Source organism: Mirounga angustirostris, unplaced genomic scaffold (genome assembly GCF_029215605.1).
Source record: "Mirounga angustirostris isolate CCGP_5_RB_7025 unplaced genomic scaffold, mMirAng1.0.hap1 SCAF_5, whole genome shotgun sequence".
Taxonomy (NCBI): Eukaryota; Metazoa; Chordata; class Mammalia; order Carnivora; family Phocidae; genus Mirounga; species Mirounga angustirostris.
Genome location: NW_026991713.1, coordinates 79,872,977 through 79,891,507, shown reverse-complemented (window position 1 = coordinate 79,891,507; position 18,531 = coordinate 79,872,977). Strand labels below are relative to the sequence as shown.

The 18,531-nt window shown below is 41.1% G+C and overlaps 1 protein-coding gene across 4 annotated transcripts in view; it reads left to right on the top strand.

Moving 5' to 3' along the window:
• SSPN (sarcospan) overlaps positions 1-18,531 on the top strand; it is a 113,900-nt gene that overhangs the window by 75,200 nt on the left and 20,169 nt on the right. Inside the window, exon 1 of one of the 4 annotated variants that reach the window (XM_064591482.1) lies at positions 1,085-1,583. The exons of 2 other annotated variants lie outside the window; for them this stretch is intronic. In XM_064591482.1, the coding sequence (XP_064447552.1) occupies positions 1,380-1,583 (204 nt within the window). In that variant the 5' untranslated portion in view covers positions 1,085-1,379. Of the gene's footprint in view, positions 1-1,084; positions 1,656-18,531 lie in introns of those variants that run through there. One more of the 4 variants, XM_045873733.3, reaches the window with a different exon arrangement.

The window sequence follows — 18,531 nt, the reverse complement described above, 5'->3', positions numbered from 1 at the left end:
CCACTGGCCTGTGTGGTTTGAATTCTGCTTTTCGAGCTACTGCATTTATTCCGTGGACCATATTTTTCTCACTGACCCAGAAGGAAGGTATAAGAAAACACTGAAGTTCATAAAGTAAGAATATATTTTATACTTTCAAAGGTACCTTTGTTAGGACCTGACAGTTTACGAGGAGAGTTGATGACGATTAGTTTATAATTCTAAGAAAACAAAGCGGGGAATTAGACTTTCTTTAAAATTAGCTGATAGTGAGCAATCTAGGAGTAGGCTTTATCTCTCCCAGCATCATGGCAACATCATTTGTATTTTAAATACATCTTTCTGAATGTTACAATGACCATACCAAAGTAGATATTAAATACTCCAAAAGGACTGGATAATTTCTTAGTGGTTTCACTGAAATTTTCTCTAAGTGCTACTGAGTACAGATATGTGGGAATAAGAATAATCGGTTTTATTGATTCGTTCTGTGACTTTGGGCTGGGACTGAATCTATCTTCAACATCCTTACGTTGTAACACGTTGTAGGTGCTTTAAAAATATCTCTGATGTGGACTGCATTAAATTGTCCATGTCCAAGGGATATAACAAGCCCCCTGGGCACTGATGTGGAGATTACTGAAGACTGGTTGGGAAGTCCACATAAACGACAGAAAGAACTTTTAAAAACACATACAATTGGGAGAATGTATTAGCCCAACATCTCCATAAACAGTGCTTTCAAAAGCAAATACCTCAATGGGAAAAGTGACTTTATTTGTCAGCTGGATTGCAGAATTTATAAAGAAGGAGAAGAGCCTATTCCTTTGTTGGAAAATAAGAACAATTTAACTTCTGGAAATGACTTCGCAGCTTGGAGCCCAGCAATGCCTATTTTGGCTTAAACTGTCTATTAATTAAACTCAAATGATTAAACATTCGTCACCTTGCATTGCACCTCTCAGAAAACAAAACCAAAACCAAGAACATCCTGGGGTTTCGAGTGAGGAAAACCGTCGCGCGCGCACACACACACGTAGCCTAAAGTGCACACACACACACACACACACGTAGCCTGTCTAAAGTGCATCAAGTGCCCCGGATCCCAGGATTTCGAAGGCCAAGGGAGCCGCGCCGTCTCCCGCGGGGGTCCGCACCCCCCGCGGGTGGGCCCAACAGGCGCTGCGTCCCTGCGCGTTGGCAGTTGGCGACCCCCCTCGACTCCCCCTCTGCTGCGGGCTCCCTGTGGCCTTTGGAGGCTCGGCGAGTCGGCTCCAAATGTTTTCCATATTTGTTCAGCCTCCGTAATTCGAATACCGGGGCAGGCTCAGCCCGCCCAGCGCCGCGCTCCGGGGCCCGCGCGCCGCACACGCACCCACCCACCCACCCACGCAGCGGCCATGGGCAAGGACGAGCAGCCCCGCGGCCAGCACAGGCAGGGGGGGCCGGCCGCGGACGCCGCCGGGCCCGACGACCTGGGGCCGAAGACGGGCAAACGGGCCCCCAAGGAGTGCGGGGAGGAGGAGGCCCGGACGTGCTGCGGCTGCCGGTTCCCGCTGCTGCTCGCGCTGCTGCAGCTGGCCCTGGGCATCGCCGTGACCGTGGTGGGCTTTCTCATGGCGAGCATCAGCTCCTCCCTGCTAGTCAGAGACACTCCATTTTGGGCTGGGATCATTGTAAGCATCAAGCCTGTTTTGCCTAAGCGCGTCTGCCAAGCAGGAATGCACAGCAGCGTGGTCGAGTCCAGACTAACCCAACTGCATGCGCCCTTCCCCGGCTGCACTCCTCTAACTCGCGCTCTGCTTGGCGACGTGCGGGCCACCACCCTTGGTGTGTGTGCCCGGGGGCAAGGCTGGGCGCGGTGGGACTCGAGCCCCTCTTCCGCTTGTTTGTTGCTCCAAACGCCTCGGGCGGGCCTGCCTCTAACGGCCTGGAGCTGGGGAGGCGAGTCAGAGGCGGCTTGTTTTGGTCAGCTTGAACGTTCTGGACAACAACAGCAGATTCCCTTCGCCTTTGTCCCCATCCTGGTCCCCGGACCCCACCCTTGTCTCTAGATAAGTAACAAACAGTGAAGTAAGTTCACGGAGGAAAAGCAGGTTAGGAAAAAGCCTGCACTTGGGGTTGCCACACTGGGGGGTATTAATTTGATTTTTTACATTGGAGATTGCATTAGTGAATTTTATAAAGTAAGGTTTTAAAGCAGGAAATGTGAATACGGCCAGCACAGCTTTAATCTGCTGGAGCCTAAAGTGGGATAAAGGCAGGGGGCTGGTCGTGGCGGAAGCGTGTTTGGGACTCTGCTAACGGATGTACTGTTCCAGGCAGAACACTGGTCAGCTGTTGTGAGTGTTGAAACACACAGCATACTTGGCTTAATTAAAGGGCTTCTTTGATGTGAAATGGGGGCCTTTGTTGGGCACCTCGTGTTGCTTGTCCTGGTAGAGGCCTTACACTGATTATTTCTAAACCCCACATCATCCTTATGGGATAGTTATTATTATTTCATTTCGCAGATGAGAACACTGAGGGCGGACTCACCACCCAGGGCCGTGAGTTGGCAAAGTTGGCCAGTCAGCCAAGTTGATTCCTTTTTGAACCAGACTACATCTGCATTTTCCTCCCTGAGCCACACTGCCACCCCGTTTAGTTTGTAATTTTAATATTCTGGCTGACTAAAATCTCTCTCATGTACATTTAGTCCGCAGTTTTTTATTTTATTTGATCCGTGAAACAACGCTCGGAGGTGGGAACTGTGACCCCTCTGGGCACACGGGGAAGCAAGCTAAGAGAAGTTAAATGACCTTCTCAAGGCCCAGAGATTAAAAGTGGCAGAACCAGGCGACACTAGAATGGATACTTCTGGCCCCTAATATCATACTGCGTCATGACTGCTTTTACTGACCACAGGAACTACCCTCAAAATAATTTTGTATCAGGGACAGATGTTAAAAGCACCTGATAAATATGCACTGATGCAGGAATTTCCTCATTAAGAGTATTTGAACTCACAAATTCTTGCCAAGTAATTTAAAACTTTTAATTTGTGTACTAAGAATTCCCATGAAATTATCATGATTGGAGTTTTCTAAATCAAGTAATTTTAAAAATAGCTTTTCACTAAGATATACTGGGTATTTTAGTAACCTAAATGACTGTCAAGATACTCAGAGGGGGAAAAAGTGTGTCTTTTAAGACCAGGCGAATTAAAAGAAAGAAGGAATGAAAGTCCTTCATTCCATTGTTTTGAATATCACTTACAAGTGTGTCTTCTATCCTTTCTTTATATCAACTTTAAAAAGCCCGGTACCAGAAAAGCAAATTCGATGGGCAAAATGAGTCTTGATGTTTAAGGCACGCACATACAAATCATGCAACTCTGAAATTTCACGAGCGCCTGTTGGGAGCATCATGTGCTCCTAATTGCCTTGGAAGCTCCCTGGGTGTGATACAAAGAGCATCGCAGACAGCCAGGTCTCTGTTGTTTCTAGTTTTCCAGTTTATAAAGTAGGATCCACTTGAAGTTTGCTCGTGCTGTGTAGCCCTGATGGTATCTGTAAATCTAAGCTTTCTTTCAACAGAGAAGTTGTGGAGAGACAAGCAGTTAGGGGAGACCGGTGAGGAGGGTCTTGAGGAGCCAGGTGAGGAAAAACTCTCCTCCCCGCTGGGCCAGAGTTGCAGCCTCCCACAGACACCGTGCTTGTCGTCCTCATCTGGCTGTCTGTGGTTGGTCACGGGCGCCCTTCCAAACTTTCAGGGAAGGGAAGTGAGAGGGCGGCCGGATGAGAACGTACAGAAGCATAAACACCGCGCCTGGTACTGAGCCACGGGTTGGACATCATTTGCTGAGTAACTTTGGGCAAGTTACTTAACCTCTCTAGGCTTCCATTTCTTCACTGATGAAATCAGAATGGTAATAATTACTACCTCTTGGGGTTGTTGTGAGAATTAAACAAATCAATACATGTTCTAATACTTAGAGCAGGGCTGGCTAATGGTGAGCATTCAGTGAACTGTTAGCTCTTTATTAGCAGTCAGAGAAGCAATCGCCCGGAGTGGCAATCACTCTTCAGATTGGAGGCGGCTCTATTTCTAGTCTTGCGGAAGAGTTATTCCAGACTCGTTACATTTCCTAGACCAGTTGAACCCTGAAGGTGATACCAATTTGACGGTCTCCACTTTTTCTGTTCATAGCCAAATTACTACTAACAATCTTATGGTATTAGATTAATCCAGTACTTTCTGGATCTCTCTGGAGACTTCTAACAATTAACTTGGAGGAAAGGGACCTCCTCGGGGTCATTTCCCTCGGGGACATGGAGTGATTGTGGTCTGGGATATCCTCCAGGGAATGCTGAAATGTTTGCCCTGTTGAGATCTGCTAGACCAAAGCAGTACAGGTCAGTCCCAGGGGCTGAAGCAAAGTCAAAACCCACTTCGGTAATTTAGGCTGAATTCGAATAAGCTGGGGCCACCAGACTGTATACCCAGTCCATCGGCATCTTTAATGTTTCACTCTTCTAATTCTCTTTATACTGGTTCCCTCTTACCGTATAGTACTTACTTCACTTTACAAAGGTGACTATCCCATTACTTTGGGATTTGGGAGTCACCGTTCTCATCATAGAATCTGGGTAGGTGGATGAATCCACTTAGGTGACTTCTTATTGATCAATATCTGGGTGACTTGATGAATATTCAGTGAACTTCTGGCTATAAACTGGAGAAGTCCTTGATGATCTATGATCAGAGATTTATGTCCAGTGGAATTTTAGGAAAACAAATAGGTTATTTCTTGCCTATCCGTAAATGTGACTTCCCTCATCCTCTGTCAGAGAGATGACTGAAGGCTTTTTACTTAAGTTACAAAAGATTCCTCTAAAGGAAAAAAAAAAAAAAATGGAATGGAGCCACTATAGAGACTTGGTAACCTGTAAAAGTACCATTCTTCTCTCAAAATTCTGTATAAATGGTTTGAGGGTTCTAAGTCACACCACAATGGCAATACAAAGTGAAACAGGGTCTTTGAGGATGAACTTGGCTAGGGGTAGGGGGTCCTAGGAAATGAAAGTCTGCTTTGCATTTTATTCTATTAATGGTTTGAGTAGTTGGGTCAAATAGGCATTTAAGTTTGCTCATCATTCCAGAATTCTTATTGATGATAAATGTGTATGGACTGAAGGAATCTAAGAACTTTGAGGCCTTTACTTAATTCTTGCTCAATAGAATACAATTTTGGCTTAGGTGAAGTGTAACATGTTTGAACTTTGGCTTATTTTCCTTCATGCAGTAACATTTGTTGGGAGTGCTGTGCTAGGCATTGGTCTAAAAATAATGAATCATATACCAGGAGGAGGAGATCTCTAGAGATCCTGATGGGCATGTGCCCTCATCACATCCGACAGTAATGAATACTTCCGATTAAAAAATTTAACCTACACAAATATTTTTAAAGCCCATTTACCTTTCAAGGTATTTCACTTACAGTGATTTATTTGCTTTGGCATCTCTACTCTGAAGTCAATTTCAGAGCAAACTCTTGCGTCTCATCCCCAATGGGGATGCATAGTATTTGTTAGTCTCTTGGCCCTTGTAGGGAATATTCCCATGGAAAGTAGGAATTTGCCTTGTTGTGGTTTTCAGCTTTCCTCATAATTTTCTCCTTTGCTCCCGTATCGCACTCAGCTAGAATAAAAACCCTGAGATAAATACCACATTAATCACATTAGAAAATTTAAGGAAAGGGCTTAAAAGGAAGGGAAGAATATTTCCTTTCCTTAATGTCATTCATAAAACTCATCATATGAATCTGTAGTGATTAAGAGTCCTGTCAAGAATTTCAATAACAGTTTTCATATGTTAACTTACTCTAAGGAATTCAAAATGCAGGTGTATTCAGATTTCAAAATCTATTTTTAACCTTGGCTTAATGGAAGGGAAAATTGGGTGGTTATTTATTTTAAAACAGAGTATATCCTGAAATGCACAAGTAGATATATGACATGTAGCAAGTAAGGAACAGATATTATCATCCATAATTTATAAGTAGAAAAACTAAGTTAAGACATGATGATTTGGCTACAAAATTTGATCATGGTTATAGGAGAAATTGGAAGTGAGGAAGGTTTGGCATTTGGGTTTTAGATAGACCCTAAAAAAGTCAAGAAGCTAAAAGTGGTGTCAGTTTTCCATATAGGTATATTGACACTTGAGAAAGTTAACTTCAAATTATGTTTTTAGGAATACATTATATAGTAATACATTATTTTTCATATTGGGACTTTGATATGCTTCCAAAATCTAATATCATATCTCTGGTACTACTGGGAAATAACTTTTATTATAACAACTGTCACAGGTTTGTTAGAAACTGAGGAGTGGTAATTATACGGCCTAACTCAGTCTCCACGGAGCATATGTAATAAATAATGGTAGGAAAATTATCTTACAGGTACATGAAGTTCTCCCAGTAAGTATAAAAATGGAATATAATAATTAATTTGTCAAAAGAAATTAATTGTAATCAGTGTATGAAAATAAAAGGGATTATTTGAGAATTTGGTGATCTGTTTCCTGAAAGAATATTAGAATAAAGAATAAGGAAGCTTAAGATTGGACAGAATCATTAGGAGAAATGTATTTTCACCTCTCCTGCTAGCCTGATACTAAGCCACACATGCCAAGGCCAAGGAAAGGCTTGTTTAATGAGGAAGTTATCCCTGGATCTTCTATCTCTTTTTAAAATAAGGAGAAGTGGTGGGTCCTGATATTTTTCAATCTGTAGTGTGGATCTACTCAACGCAGAAAGTTAATCTCTGGAAACTTTTGAGATATCAATCATCATTCGGTTTTATTTTTTATGGTAGATATACTAGTGCATAGAATTTGGGGGTAATCAAATGAAACAGAAAGACATTTATTCTCTTTAAATACAGTGTATGTCCAAGAGACTCCTACGTATCCCTGGACACATGATGGGTACCTGATCGGTGTTGAATTGGATTCTGTCTATTCCATACTTCCCATTATCTTTGCTTCTGTTTGAACTTACAAAAACCCATTTCTTTTTCAAGATTTTATTTATTTATTTGCCAGAGAGAGAGAGAGCACACAAGCAGCGGGAGTGACAGGCAGTAGGAGAGGGAGAAGCAGGCTCCCCGTGGAGCAGGGAGCCCAGTGTGGGGCTCCATGTGGGCCTCAATCCCAGGACCCTGGGATCATGACCTAAGACGAAGGCAGACACTTAACAGACTGAGCCACCCAGCACCCTCCGAAAACGCATTTTTTAAACTATGGTTTGAGGAATGACATATAGTTGTGTTTTGCAATACAGACTTAAGTTTATTGATAACATTTTAAAGAACTATTAGGGAATAATAAGGAATGTGTTATTACTCCATTTTGGGCTCCGGGGTTCCAGAAATATCCGGGATACACTAACTTAGCATTACTGAGATGTTTTATTTCTTGTTACAAAATGACTACAGGATTAAAAAAGAAGAGGAAAAAGAGGTCATTTGACTTATTTCACATACTCTAAGTAGAATAAATTAGGACAAATTAGGATTCACGTGGCTGAATGCCGATGTCTTCCTTCTACAAAGAAAGCAATGCATAGATTTCCCAATTTAGTCTAAGAATTTCATAGTTTGCCAATATGATATCCACTTTGAATTTGTTCTGAGGAAATGGCTGTTTTCTAGTCCTTTTCTTGCCTTTAGCCTTGTCTGTGACATTTGTACTAGGGGCATTCTTTAACCCGGTCTACTTGCTGGTGTTCTCCCCCCACCCCCCACCCCAAGAGTTAGCATCGACATTAAAGGATCCACACGAGGCTCTGGGAAGAGCTCAGTATGCATATTTCCTTGTTGCTGTAGGACAGGAATGGAATCTAGTCATTAAACTTTAGTTAGATACTATGTCATTGCAAACTAGAGAAATGCTGATCAGAAAGGGTCCATCAGAGTCTAGAGCTGGATGGGACCTCATGATGATCATGATTTTAACTCTAGTTATTTCTTGCTGTGAATATCCAAGTCCAGGTTTATGACAACGAGTTCATAAGCTGAAGCTGAACTATTTTTCTTTTAAGTGGATGTTGGTGACAGTATTTATAACATAAACCGTATAAAAGCCTATTTCAGAGGCACATCCTCTTTGAGATTTTTTGGATGCCGCCTCACATCTCAGTGTATTGAGATAAAACTTGGCAGGAGTAACTGTCAGATGCCTGAGCTAGGCAGCTCAGTGGATCACCCTGGTTCATTTTAAAATTTATATGTGTATACCTACGTGTTTGAAAATAACGAAAATGCATTTTCCTTTCGGTCTTAGTCTGCTCCAGTGGGTTCTGTTCAGGTGTCTCCTCCCAGCTTGTACACGGGTGTCTCCTCCCAGCTTGTTCCTCACTGTGTGCTGCCATGGTCTTCCTTCCGTGCCTGTGCTTGGAGAGAGAGCACGATCTCTCTTCCTCTCGTAAGACCACCAGTCCTATCGGATTAGGGCCTCACCCTTCTGACCTCACTTAACCTTAACTACTTCCGAAAAGCCCTATCTCCAAATTCAGTCACCTTGGGGGTTAGGGCTTAAACATAGGAATTTGGGGAGGACACACACAGTTCCATCCACAGCCCTTTCAGTGAGGGATGTAAGTTGGTACAACCACCTCAGTGTTTCTTAATCTTGTTTCCCAGCTTATTCCTGAAGGCCCTACAGCTTCCACTGGAACAGCCGGAAGTCTGAATGTTTGTTTGTTTGTTTGTTTAAGATTTCATTTATTTATTTGAGAGAGAGAATGCGAAAGACAGAGCATGAGTGGAGGGGGAGGGGCAGGGGAAGAGGGAGAAGCAAACTCTCCACTGAGCCTGATGCGGGACTCGATCCCAGGACCCTGGGATCATGACCTGAGCCGAAGGCAGATGCGTAACCAACTGAGCCCCCCAGGCGCCCAGTCTGAATGTTTCTAATGGGAATTCGGAGCCAGTGAACTGATATGTGGGGGTGCAGCGGGGTGGCAGGGCTCTGTGCTCATGCTGGTAGTGAGGAGTGAGTCCCAAGGAGGTGGTTTTTACTGCGTTTACAGATTGCTGCTTCTGTCAAATTTCCGTAAAAATAAAGTGTAGTAGATTCAGCTAGTGACCACAATTCTTAGGCTAGCTTGGGCATTTCATTTGCTACCTTAGCTCTTTAAGGCTTAGGAACCACTGTTCAGTAAATTTCTGCCTTTGTTTTCTGTTCTGGGAGTGACTCGCTGTCAGGACCTAGTGAAATGACACCTTGGATTCTGAGGCAAGGAAATGAGGGCGGTTGGCTGTGTGATGGCCACTGGCCTCTGACGGACCGTGAACTCATGCTTAGTGTTTCTAGAGCTCAAGGGAAGTCACCTCTCGCGTCTTTATACCATGCAGCTCTTGTTCTCATTTTTGACGATGGTTCTGAAAGTGACCAGATGACCAGTCATTGTTCTATGGAATGGGTCAGAATAAAACTCTGGAGCTGTTCCCACCTGAGTCTCATGATGTAACAGCCTAGGAGCCTGCATCTCCTTGGTAGATGGCCCCTTTGGCTCACCTTCTCATAGGATCCTGTTTGTCCAGCTTAGACAGCCCAAATGGGGCTCTGCTTTCCTTTATCAAGTGCCACACAGCGCAGACCATCCCAGAGGGAGAGATGAAAGGACACTAACTAGAACTGTCCGGTATGCCACCTTCCAACAGTTGATCCAGTCCGAGGCCCAGAATGAGGAGCACACACAGGGCATGGCCCTCGTGCCAGGGATACCCTGCAATGTCTCCGGGTTGATCTTTGAGCATATTTAAATTTTTTTTTTTTTTTTTTTTTTGCGAGAACGAGAATGAGAGAGAGCACGAGAGGGAGGAGGGTCAGAGGGAGAAGCAGACTCCCTGCCGAGCAGGGAGCCCGATGCGGGACTCGATCCTGGGACTCCAGGACCATGACCTGAGCCGAAGGCGGTCGCTTAACCAACTGAGCCACCCAGGCGCTCGATCTTTGAGCATATTTAAAGCGGATCTTCTAGAGCCATGTCCCCTGCCTAACAGCCAAGAGTGTGTTTGAGTGCTGTGTTTCCTGGATGCCGGTAAAAGGCCAGTCGGTGACCGGACACCGAAAAGCAAAGGGTTTGCTCACAGACAGCCTTCTCAGATGCTGCTGAAGAAGTGCTGTCAGGGCCTGCTTCTGTTGTTGCTGAAATGAGCAACGCTCTGCCCTGGCTGGGAGAGGCTGCAAGAAACCTGGGGGATGCTGCTGTCTGCGTGGCATCCCACTCCACTGTTGTTTTGAAAGTGTTTGATTCAGCACTCGTTGTAACGAGCCATTAAAATACCCTTTAAGATAGGTTATTGCCAAGGAAGGCCTCTCTTGTGTGGAAGATAATGACAGGTGACAAGGAAAGAGGGGGACTTGCTAATGTGTTACCTAGACCCTGACTAGGGAGAGAATTTTGGCTTTATTACCAGGGGGAAAAGAAGTAACCCTTAGCAGCTTCCTTCTAAAGTATCAGGTGTGGTACACATATCAGGCCAGTAGGCTCAGGCTGCGTCTTATCTCACATTTAGCTGTGCCAGGAACGCTGTGAAGGAAAGAGGCCTTTTCCAAGGTAAGGGAAATAGCATTTCAGGGTTCATCATTTCTGCTGGAGGGCGGAGTGTACTGCTCACTTAGGGACGGTGCAGGACGACCATCCCTCCCTCGGTGAAAGGGGGGAGCGTCCAAGGCCACGAGCGAGCAAACCAGGTCTCCGTGAGGTGAAGACATTATAATCAATGAAAGATAATTCCTCTAGGACTGCATGTAGATGAGAGACAGAACCCAGCCATTTCAGTTTACATGTTACATGTTCGGTGGGGTGATGCACTTCTCTCATGCAATCAGCTCGTCAGATTCTGAAACAGAAGGATCAAACCCACGCACGTTGGCTTCGTCTCATAATCTTTTTGTGAACAGGTAGTTTGGGATGCCTATTAAACATTTCGATCTGAGTTAAGGGTTCTGAGACCAAATAGAATTTTTTAAATGAACATAGGGTGACTGTAACTATTGTGTTATAGAACCCTCAATAAATAATTCGCATCCAGTCACTGAATCTGGTGCGTCACAAATTTTTCCACCTTGAGACCTCCCTGAGGCCTCGCTCCCCTTCTCCCTGTCCTCACACACATCACAAAAAGCTCAGTGTCTAGCTAACCCATGTTGCCATGGAAGGGAACAGGAGAAATGCTAGAGAGGCTGCAGGCTGCTTGGGGATACTGACCTCTTCATTTTGAAAAGGACAAAACAAACACTTTTCAAAGGAGAAGTGATATTACTATATATTACTTAATGTTACATTATAGCCTGTTTTTTTCCTTTTAAAAAGTGCTCTCAATTAGAAAAGCCACTTGATAATATTTTTTAAGGGTTGAACAGGGTGGTTCTCTCATTTACACTCTTGTTACAGTGTTATATAATTGAATTTATATTGGTTTACTGCGGGCGCCTGGGTGGCTCAGTTGGTTAAGCGACTGCCTTCGGCTCAGGTCATGATCCTGGAGTCCCGGGATCGAGTCCCGCATCGGGCTTCGGGCTTCCTGCTCGGCAGGGAGTCTGCTTCGTCCTCTGACCCTATCCCCTCTCAGGTGTTCTCTCTCTCTCATTCTCTCTCTCTCAAATAAATATATTGGTTTACTGCATAATTTCTGTGTGCTGTACTATTTCATAAATTTTTATTTATTGTACTGTTTCAGATATATGAATCCAGGTTATTCTTGTAGAATTATCTTTGCAATCATTTATAAAGTGGGACCCAATTTGAGAACCTACTTAATTATGCTGAGTGATAAGATCCAGCCCATAACTATACCACAGGAGGAGGCAAAAATCCACATTTCCAAGATTCCTTTCTCTTCTGAGGACTTGAAAAATCCCAAAGTGAAACAAATGAAGTATAAGTTGTTTATTTTTCCCACAAATATATAGCAATTCTATCCCTTCTGTTGATTCGTGGGAAATGCTAGAACACACTCTTTGTTTCTTTTACATTCTTTGAAAATGGATAATTTTGCAAATGTAGGTATTTATTGAATTCATTGGCGATTAGTTTTTGATTAATCACCACGAGAGTGAGTTAGGTGGTTTGTAAGAACAGAAACAGAAACCTATATGAGAAAGAATACTTCAGGTTTTCACATCTTTTTTTTTTAATTTACTTTGAGAGAGGGGGTGGGGAGGGGGAGAGGGAGAGAGAGAATCTGAAGCAGACTCCCTACTGAGCATGGAGCCTGCCTAGGGGCTCCATCTCACCACCCCAAGATCATGACCTGAGCCGAAACTAAGAGTTGGATGCTTAACCAACTGAACCACCCAGGCACCCCTAGAGTTTCCACATCTTTGCCTGTCTCCGTTGGTCTTTCCATATGCCAGGGACAGTGCCCCCCAGGAGCTCAGTGTCTGGGAGAGGACACACAGACAACCAACTACAATTCAGTTTAAAAAACCAGGTACTGAGGTGGTGCCCTGAAGAAGATAACACAGGGGAGGCTCTGATTAACCCCATTTAGGGAGGATCAGAAAAGGCAAGGTGAGGGCGGTCTGAAATTGCAGGACAGGCGTCAGCTTTGGAATGAAACAAATGTGGGTAGAATCCTAGCTCTATCGATTTGTAGCCATTTCCAAAAATCGTTGGTTTTGCTCCTTATTATCATTTTTGTGTGGGTTTGAATAAGTACCAGCAGCTCTAGGCAATTCTATTATTATTTTTAAATTATGAAATCTTTCAAGTATATAATAGCATGTAGAGAATAAGAAGACAACCACTTACTTATACCCAGGTTTGTCATTTTAATATTTTGTCATAAGTGTTTTGTTTTTTTTAAGAAAGAAAACATTACAATACCTGTTTCTTAGTCCTATTTACCTGTTACCACTCTCCTGAATTTGACATTTATTACACCTGTGCGTGTTTTCGTACTTTCTTATATGTATATAACCATAACCAATAATTAATTGTGTTTTATGTTTCAAATTTTATATAAATGGTAGCATAACATCATTTTTGCTCAACATTGTTTTTGAGATTCATTTATAATAGTACATGGATACCATTCATTCACTTTTGTTATGCTGTAATTCCTTATAGAAATATACAATTAACTTATTCTCCTGTAGATGAAAACTTAGGTTATTTTCAAAACTGGTTTTTGTTTTTTTTTTCAATTACAAAGTGTTGTAATGGACATTCTTTCCCATGGCTCCCCATGCACTTATTTCAAAGATTCTTTAGGGCACATTCCTAGGAATTGACTTATTGGATCATAAGATATAGGCATCTTCAACTTGCTAGCTAGTGCCAGATCAGGACCACAAAGCCACAGTTGCATGAATTTATACTCCCACCAGCAGTAAATTAGAATTCCCACCAATCTACAACTTGTCAACATTACTTACTGTCAGGCAATTTACATTTTTGCACATCTTATTTATGTGCAATATCATGTTTTAATTTATGTTTTTCTGATTACTCCAGGAGTTGAACATCTTTTAATGTTTACTGGCCATTTTTTGTTTGTTTGTTTTCTAGCATTTATTTACTCCACAAATACTGCCTGAGTTGTTTGTCTCTTACTTATTGATTTATAGGGTTTCTTATCTTTGTTATTTAACCTTTATGATTTTATCTACTGCAAATATCTCCTCTTAGTTGGTACCAGACCTCTCATCTTTGCTCATGGTGCCTTTGTTGTGAATAAGATTTAATTTTAACATATTTATATTTAACGATCTTTTTTATGGTAGGTGCTTTGATATGTTTTAAAGAAATCTCTCTCTACTCCAAGTCATAAAGATCTTTTTCTAGATTGTGTTCCCAAAATGTTGAAGGTTTGCTTTTGTATTTTTATCTTTAATCTATGTGTTCTAACTTTTTATATATGAGGTAAAGTAGTGTCTCATTTTTCTCAAACAAATTATTAATTGTTTTAGTACTATTTAATGAATAATTGGTCCTTTCTGTACTGAATGACTATGTCCATTTATCATCTATCAGCTTTCCATATTGGATTTGAGGACTGTGTCTGTGAATCTCTTTAGTTTCATCATTTTATTTGTCATTCACTGTGCTGATACCACAATGTTTAAATTAACAGCGTCACAGGGCTCCTTGTGATGAAGAGGGTAGCATAGCAGCTCACCTCCCCCCTTCACCACTCCCATCGTTTTCTTGTTCCAAATGGCCTTGGTGAGACTTAGCCATGTTCTCCTTCATATATATTTTAGAATTGGCCTTTGAGGTCCCAAGAAAAGTACTGTTGATATTTTCATTTGATTTGTACTTGATATACATGAGCAAAGAACCTCTCTCCATTTACCTGATGCTCTACAGTTTAGCCCCAAGGTGTCCAAATGTAGATTTTCTTTCTATTTTTCCTACTGGGGACTTGTTATGTTTCTTGAATCTAAGATTTTTGTGTTTTCACCAATTCTGAAAAAATTTCAGAATATTTGAAATATTTGAAAAAAAATGTATTTTTTTTTTTTTTTAAAATACCGTCTCTTTCTTCAGTCTCTCCATTTCTGAAACTACTGTCAGAGGTATGTTTGGACATCCTTATTTCATCTTCCCTGTTTTTCACCCTCTCCGCTGTGTGTCATATCTATCTCTCTGTTCTGTAGTTTGGATTATTTCCTCAGCTCTATCTTCTAGTTCACTGTTCCCCTTTTCAGCTGAGTTGAACCTGTCTGTTATATAGAGTTTTTCATTCCAATGTTTTTTTTTTTTCATTTCTAGAACTTCTATGTTTACTGATGTTTTCTTTTTTAATATATCCCTAATGTTTTTTAAAATGCCCTGTTTTTTGTTCATGTTTTCTATTTCTTCTTTCATGGCTTCAGTTATTTTGAGTGTACTTTTTTTATAGGCTCTATTCTTTAGTTCCATTATTTGAAATTCACAAGCTTTAATTCTTAGAGAGTGTGTTAATGCACACACGTGCTGGCCTTTGCTAATGAAATGATTATTTATGTGTTTGCTATAATTAGTTCGTGAGTCATTTTCCAAGAGGCTTTCTTTATATGTAATAATTTGATGTGGCCTATTTGAGGGTGTAACCCTTCCAAATGGTTTGTCTTGCCAGGTGTCCCAGTGATATCATGAGCCTAGAGCCACTTTTTTTTTTTTTTTTTTACTTAACCTATTTATTATGGAAAATTTCAAGCATACAAAAAAAGTAGATCAAATAGTATAATGTACACCTATGTTTCCATCACCCAGCTTCAATAATTATAAACTCATGGTCAATCTTGCTTCATCTGTATGCTTCTTACTTACTGTCAGTAAGTACTTACTTACTTCTATACTCCACATCCACATACCACATATTGGTTTATTTTGAAGTAAATCCCAGATATTATATCATTTCATCCATAAATACATCACCATGTAAGTCAAAAGATGAAGACTAAAAAGTAATCAAAATACTAATCATCCCTAACAAGTTAACAATTTCTTAATAGGATCAAATCAATGTTCAAATATCCATGATTAACTCATGAATATTTCTTCACACTTTGTCAGAATCAGGATCCCAGTAAGATCTATACACTGCAATGAGTTTATATATTTCTTATGTTTCCTTTACTCAAAGATTTACCCTTTCCCTCTCCTTTCAATCAAAGTGTGCTCTCTCTCTCCCTCCCTCGCCTCCCCTTACCTTCCTCTTTCTCTCCCCTTCACAGTTTTTTTGTTGAAAAAATGAAGGTTTTGTTTTGTTTTTTCAGGACTACTTTCTCAAAACCACCTCCACCCCGCCCCCCATCAGCTAAAACAGAATACTTGTCTTGATGACTTCCAGTGCTAGTGGGTTCATTATTTTCTTGTCATGTAAGGGTGTAGCCATTTGAGGGGCCTAGATTTATGCCATGGTCTTAGCTCCATCTCTTAGCCAATAGAAGCTCAGAACATTTTAAAGTATTTTATAGCAAGAAGGGTTTCCTGACAGTCCTTACTTTTATGCAGAAATAAAACCTGTTGATGTTTTAAAAAATCATCTTTGGATCAACTTGCAGGTTTCTTTACCTCTCTGAGTCACAATTTTCTATAAAGTGGAGTACTGTTTTTTACTTAGAGCATTGTTTCAGGAAATAAATGAGCTTAATATATACGAAGTGGGTAATGCACAAAAGGTACCCTTTCTGGGTAGAGGAGATTCTTGAGCAGGGTTTGAAGAATGAATAATGCTGGATTCAAAGTAGTTGAAGGGGGGGTACTGTATCAGGAGGATAAAAAAGTAAAAGGACATTTTAGGTGGAAGACACAATTCATGTCCTAAACTCAATTTTCATCCACAACCAACTTTATTGCTTCACAATTCTGTTGTTTGTGTTCATTCAGTTTTTTGAGGATGTAATTGAAAAAATTCCCAGTAGTTACTATCAAATATGAATCTTAACATAGACACAAAAATCTGTTATAATATTAAAATAAGACCCAAACCAAAAGGATTCTACTTGAATGTCTCCATGATAAGTCATGTGTTAGGATAGTTGTTGGATTTTTCTTCTGTTTTCCGAGTTGATACAATGCTCAGTTGTGAGACTGATTGGTTTAAAATGAGCTATTTGCAATAATCTTTAGGCAAGGTTTTTGGAACTTATGAATTGTAGCAACTTCGTGCTGGCACATCTCTCAAAGATCTCCCTAGCTTTCCAGCCTTACTTTGGCAGGGACATCAAGAAAAGCACACTATATCCATAGGATTTGGGGGATTCAGGCTCCTTTCATCCAGCTGCTGGTCACAGATTCCAACTCCTTTTTAACAGTTCTATCAGGGTAGTTTTCTATTATCTTATAAAACAACAAATGAGATACAAGTGAACATCTGCAAAGCACAATGTGTGCTGAGAAATAAGGCAGTCACTTGACAAGCACATTTCCTTCCCACTCTGTGCTGGTATACAGATCTGGCTGAACCACACAGTGATGAAATTACAATGCCACGTTGGCTAAGAAGGTTCAAATTAAAAATATATGTAATACAAAGAAATGTAAAGATATATAATACATGTAAATATATTTTATATATTTCTGGTTATCGGGTAGTTTGAAATCATGATAAAAGCCAACACTTTGAATTAGAAAGGATGTATGCTACCACGGGAAAAGATTTCAGCCTGGTGTGTAAGTGCTCATTAATACTCCCTACTCCTTTTTTTTTTTTTTCCCAATAAAGATTTATTTATTTATTTATTTATTTATTTATTTATTTATTTGAGAGAGAGAGAGAGCACACAGTGGGAGGCGGCAGAGGGAGAGAGAGAGAATCTCCAGCAGACACCCCACTGAGTGCAGAGCCTGAGGCGGGCTCCAGGCGGGGCTTGACCCCACGACCCCACGACCCTGAGATCATGACCTGAGCCAAAATCAAGAGTCAGACACAACCGACTGAGCCATCCAGGTGCCTCAATACTCCCTACTTCTTTACCAACTAGTCAGAGCTTTGATTTCAACAGAACAGGTGACTCTATCTCATTGTTGATGATTACATGAGCAATGATTTCCTTAGAATTGCCTCATTACTTCTTAGAAATCTTGTGTTTACAGTGTATTTTCCAGAGAAATCTAGATAGAGCCAAGTTCTAGGTGATGATAGGCCTGCTTTGTTTTTCAACTTAATTCATTACCACATTAAATTATTTATTTTGCATACCACATTTGAAAAGTCTGTACATTTACAGTAATTCAGACATGGACCTGTCAGGTATCAGCTCCTCAGTCAAAAGGACAATCATAATAATAAAGGGGAGAAAAAGACTGAGAGGGCATTATAGATGGTCTAAACTCAGGTATGACTGAGCAAGTGTCATTTCCCTTTAGACTCTGAAAAGAAATAATTTTCTGTGATAGAATTGCTTATCCAGAATTGCCTTTTCACGGAGAGCTTTTGACCCGGATCTCTACCAGCTTCTTTTAAAAATAATCTCTTGGCTTGTCTTCGCAAAACAAATATTACAAATTGTACCCCCAGCCCCCACAGGAGGCTGGGGAAATGTATAGATGAAGATGTGTGCTCTAACCCCAACTCTTCCCAGGCCAAGTGGAATTTAGTTCTTGAATGAAGAGAATTTTTCTGCACCAAAGCTGTCCATTGGCAATTTTTACTCTAAGGAAAAAACAAAAGTAAAAAGAGTAAAACAGTAAAGCTCTGGGGTTGTAGATTCCTAAGACAAATGAAAAGGCTCTGAATCTCTTCCTGATAATTTCATAAGCCAAATAAAACTCTCTTTAGCAGAAGTTGCTAGACATAAGAGGTTGTTGCTAGCTATAGTTTTGTTTATAGTGGAAAAGAAGCTACTACTTTGCTTTACAGTTGTTTTTTTTTTTCAAATTTGTAATGAATGATCTGGGCTTTAATGCCTGTACATTAATATTTGTAGTGTTTAGAGACAGCTACACTTTTGCCTTGCATCTTGACGTTCAATTCTGTCATAAGCTCTCCTGTTGATTTTGAATCTTTACATTTATATGCCTATCGCCTTTGGAATTTCCCATTAATATCCGTGCACTAC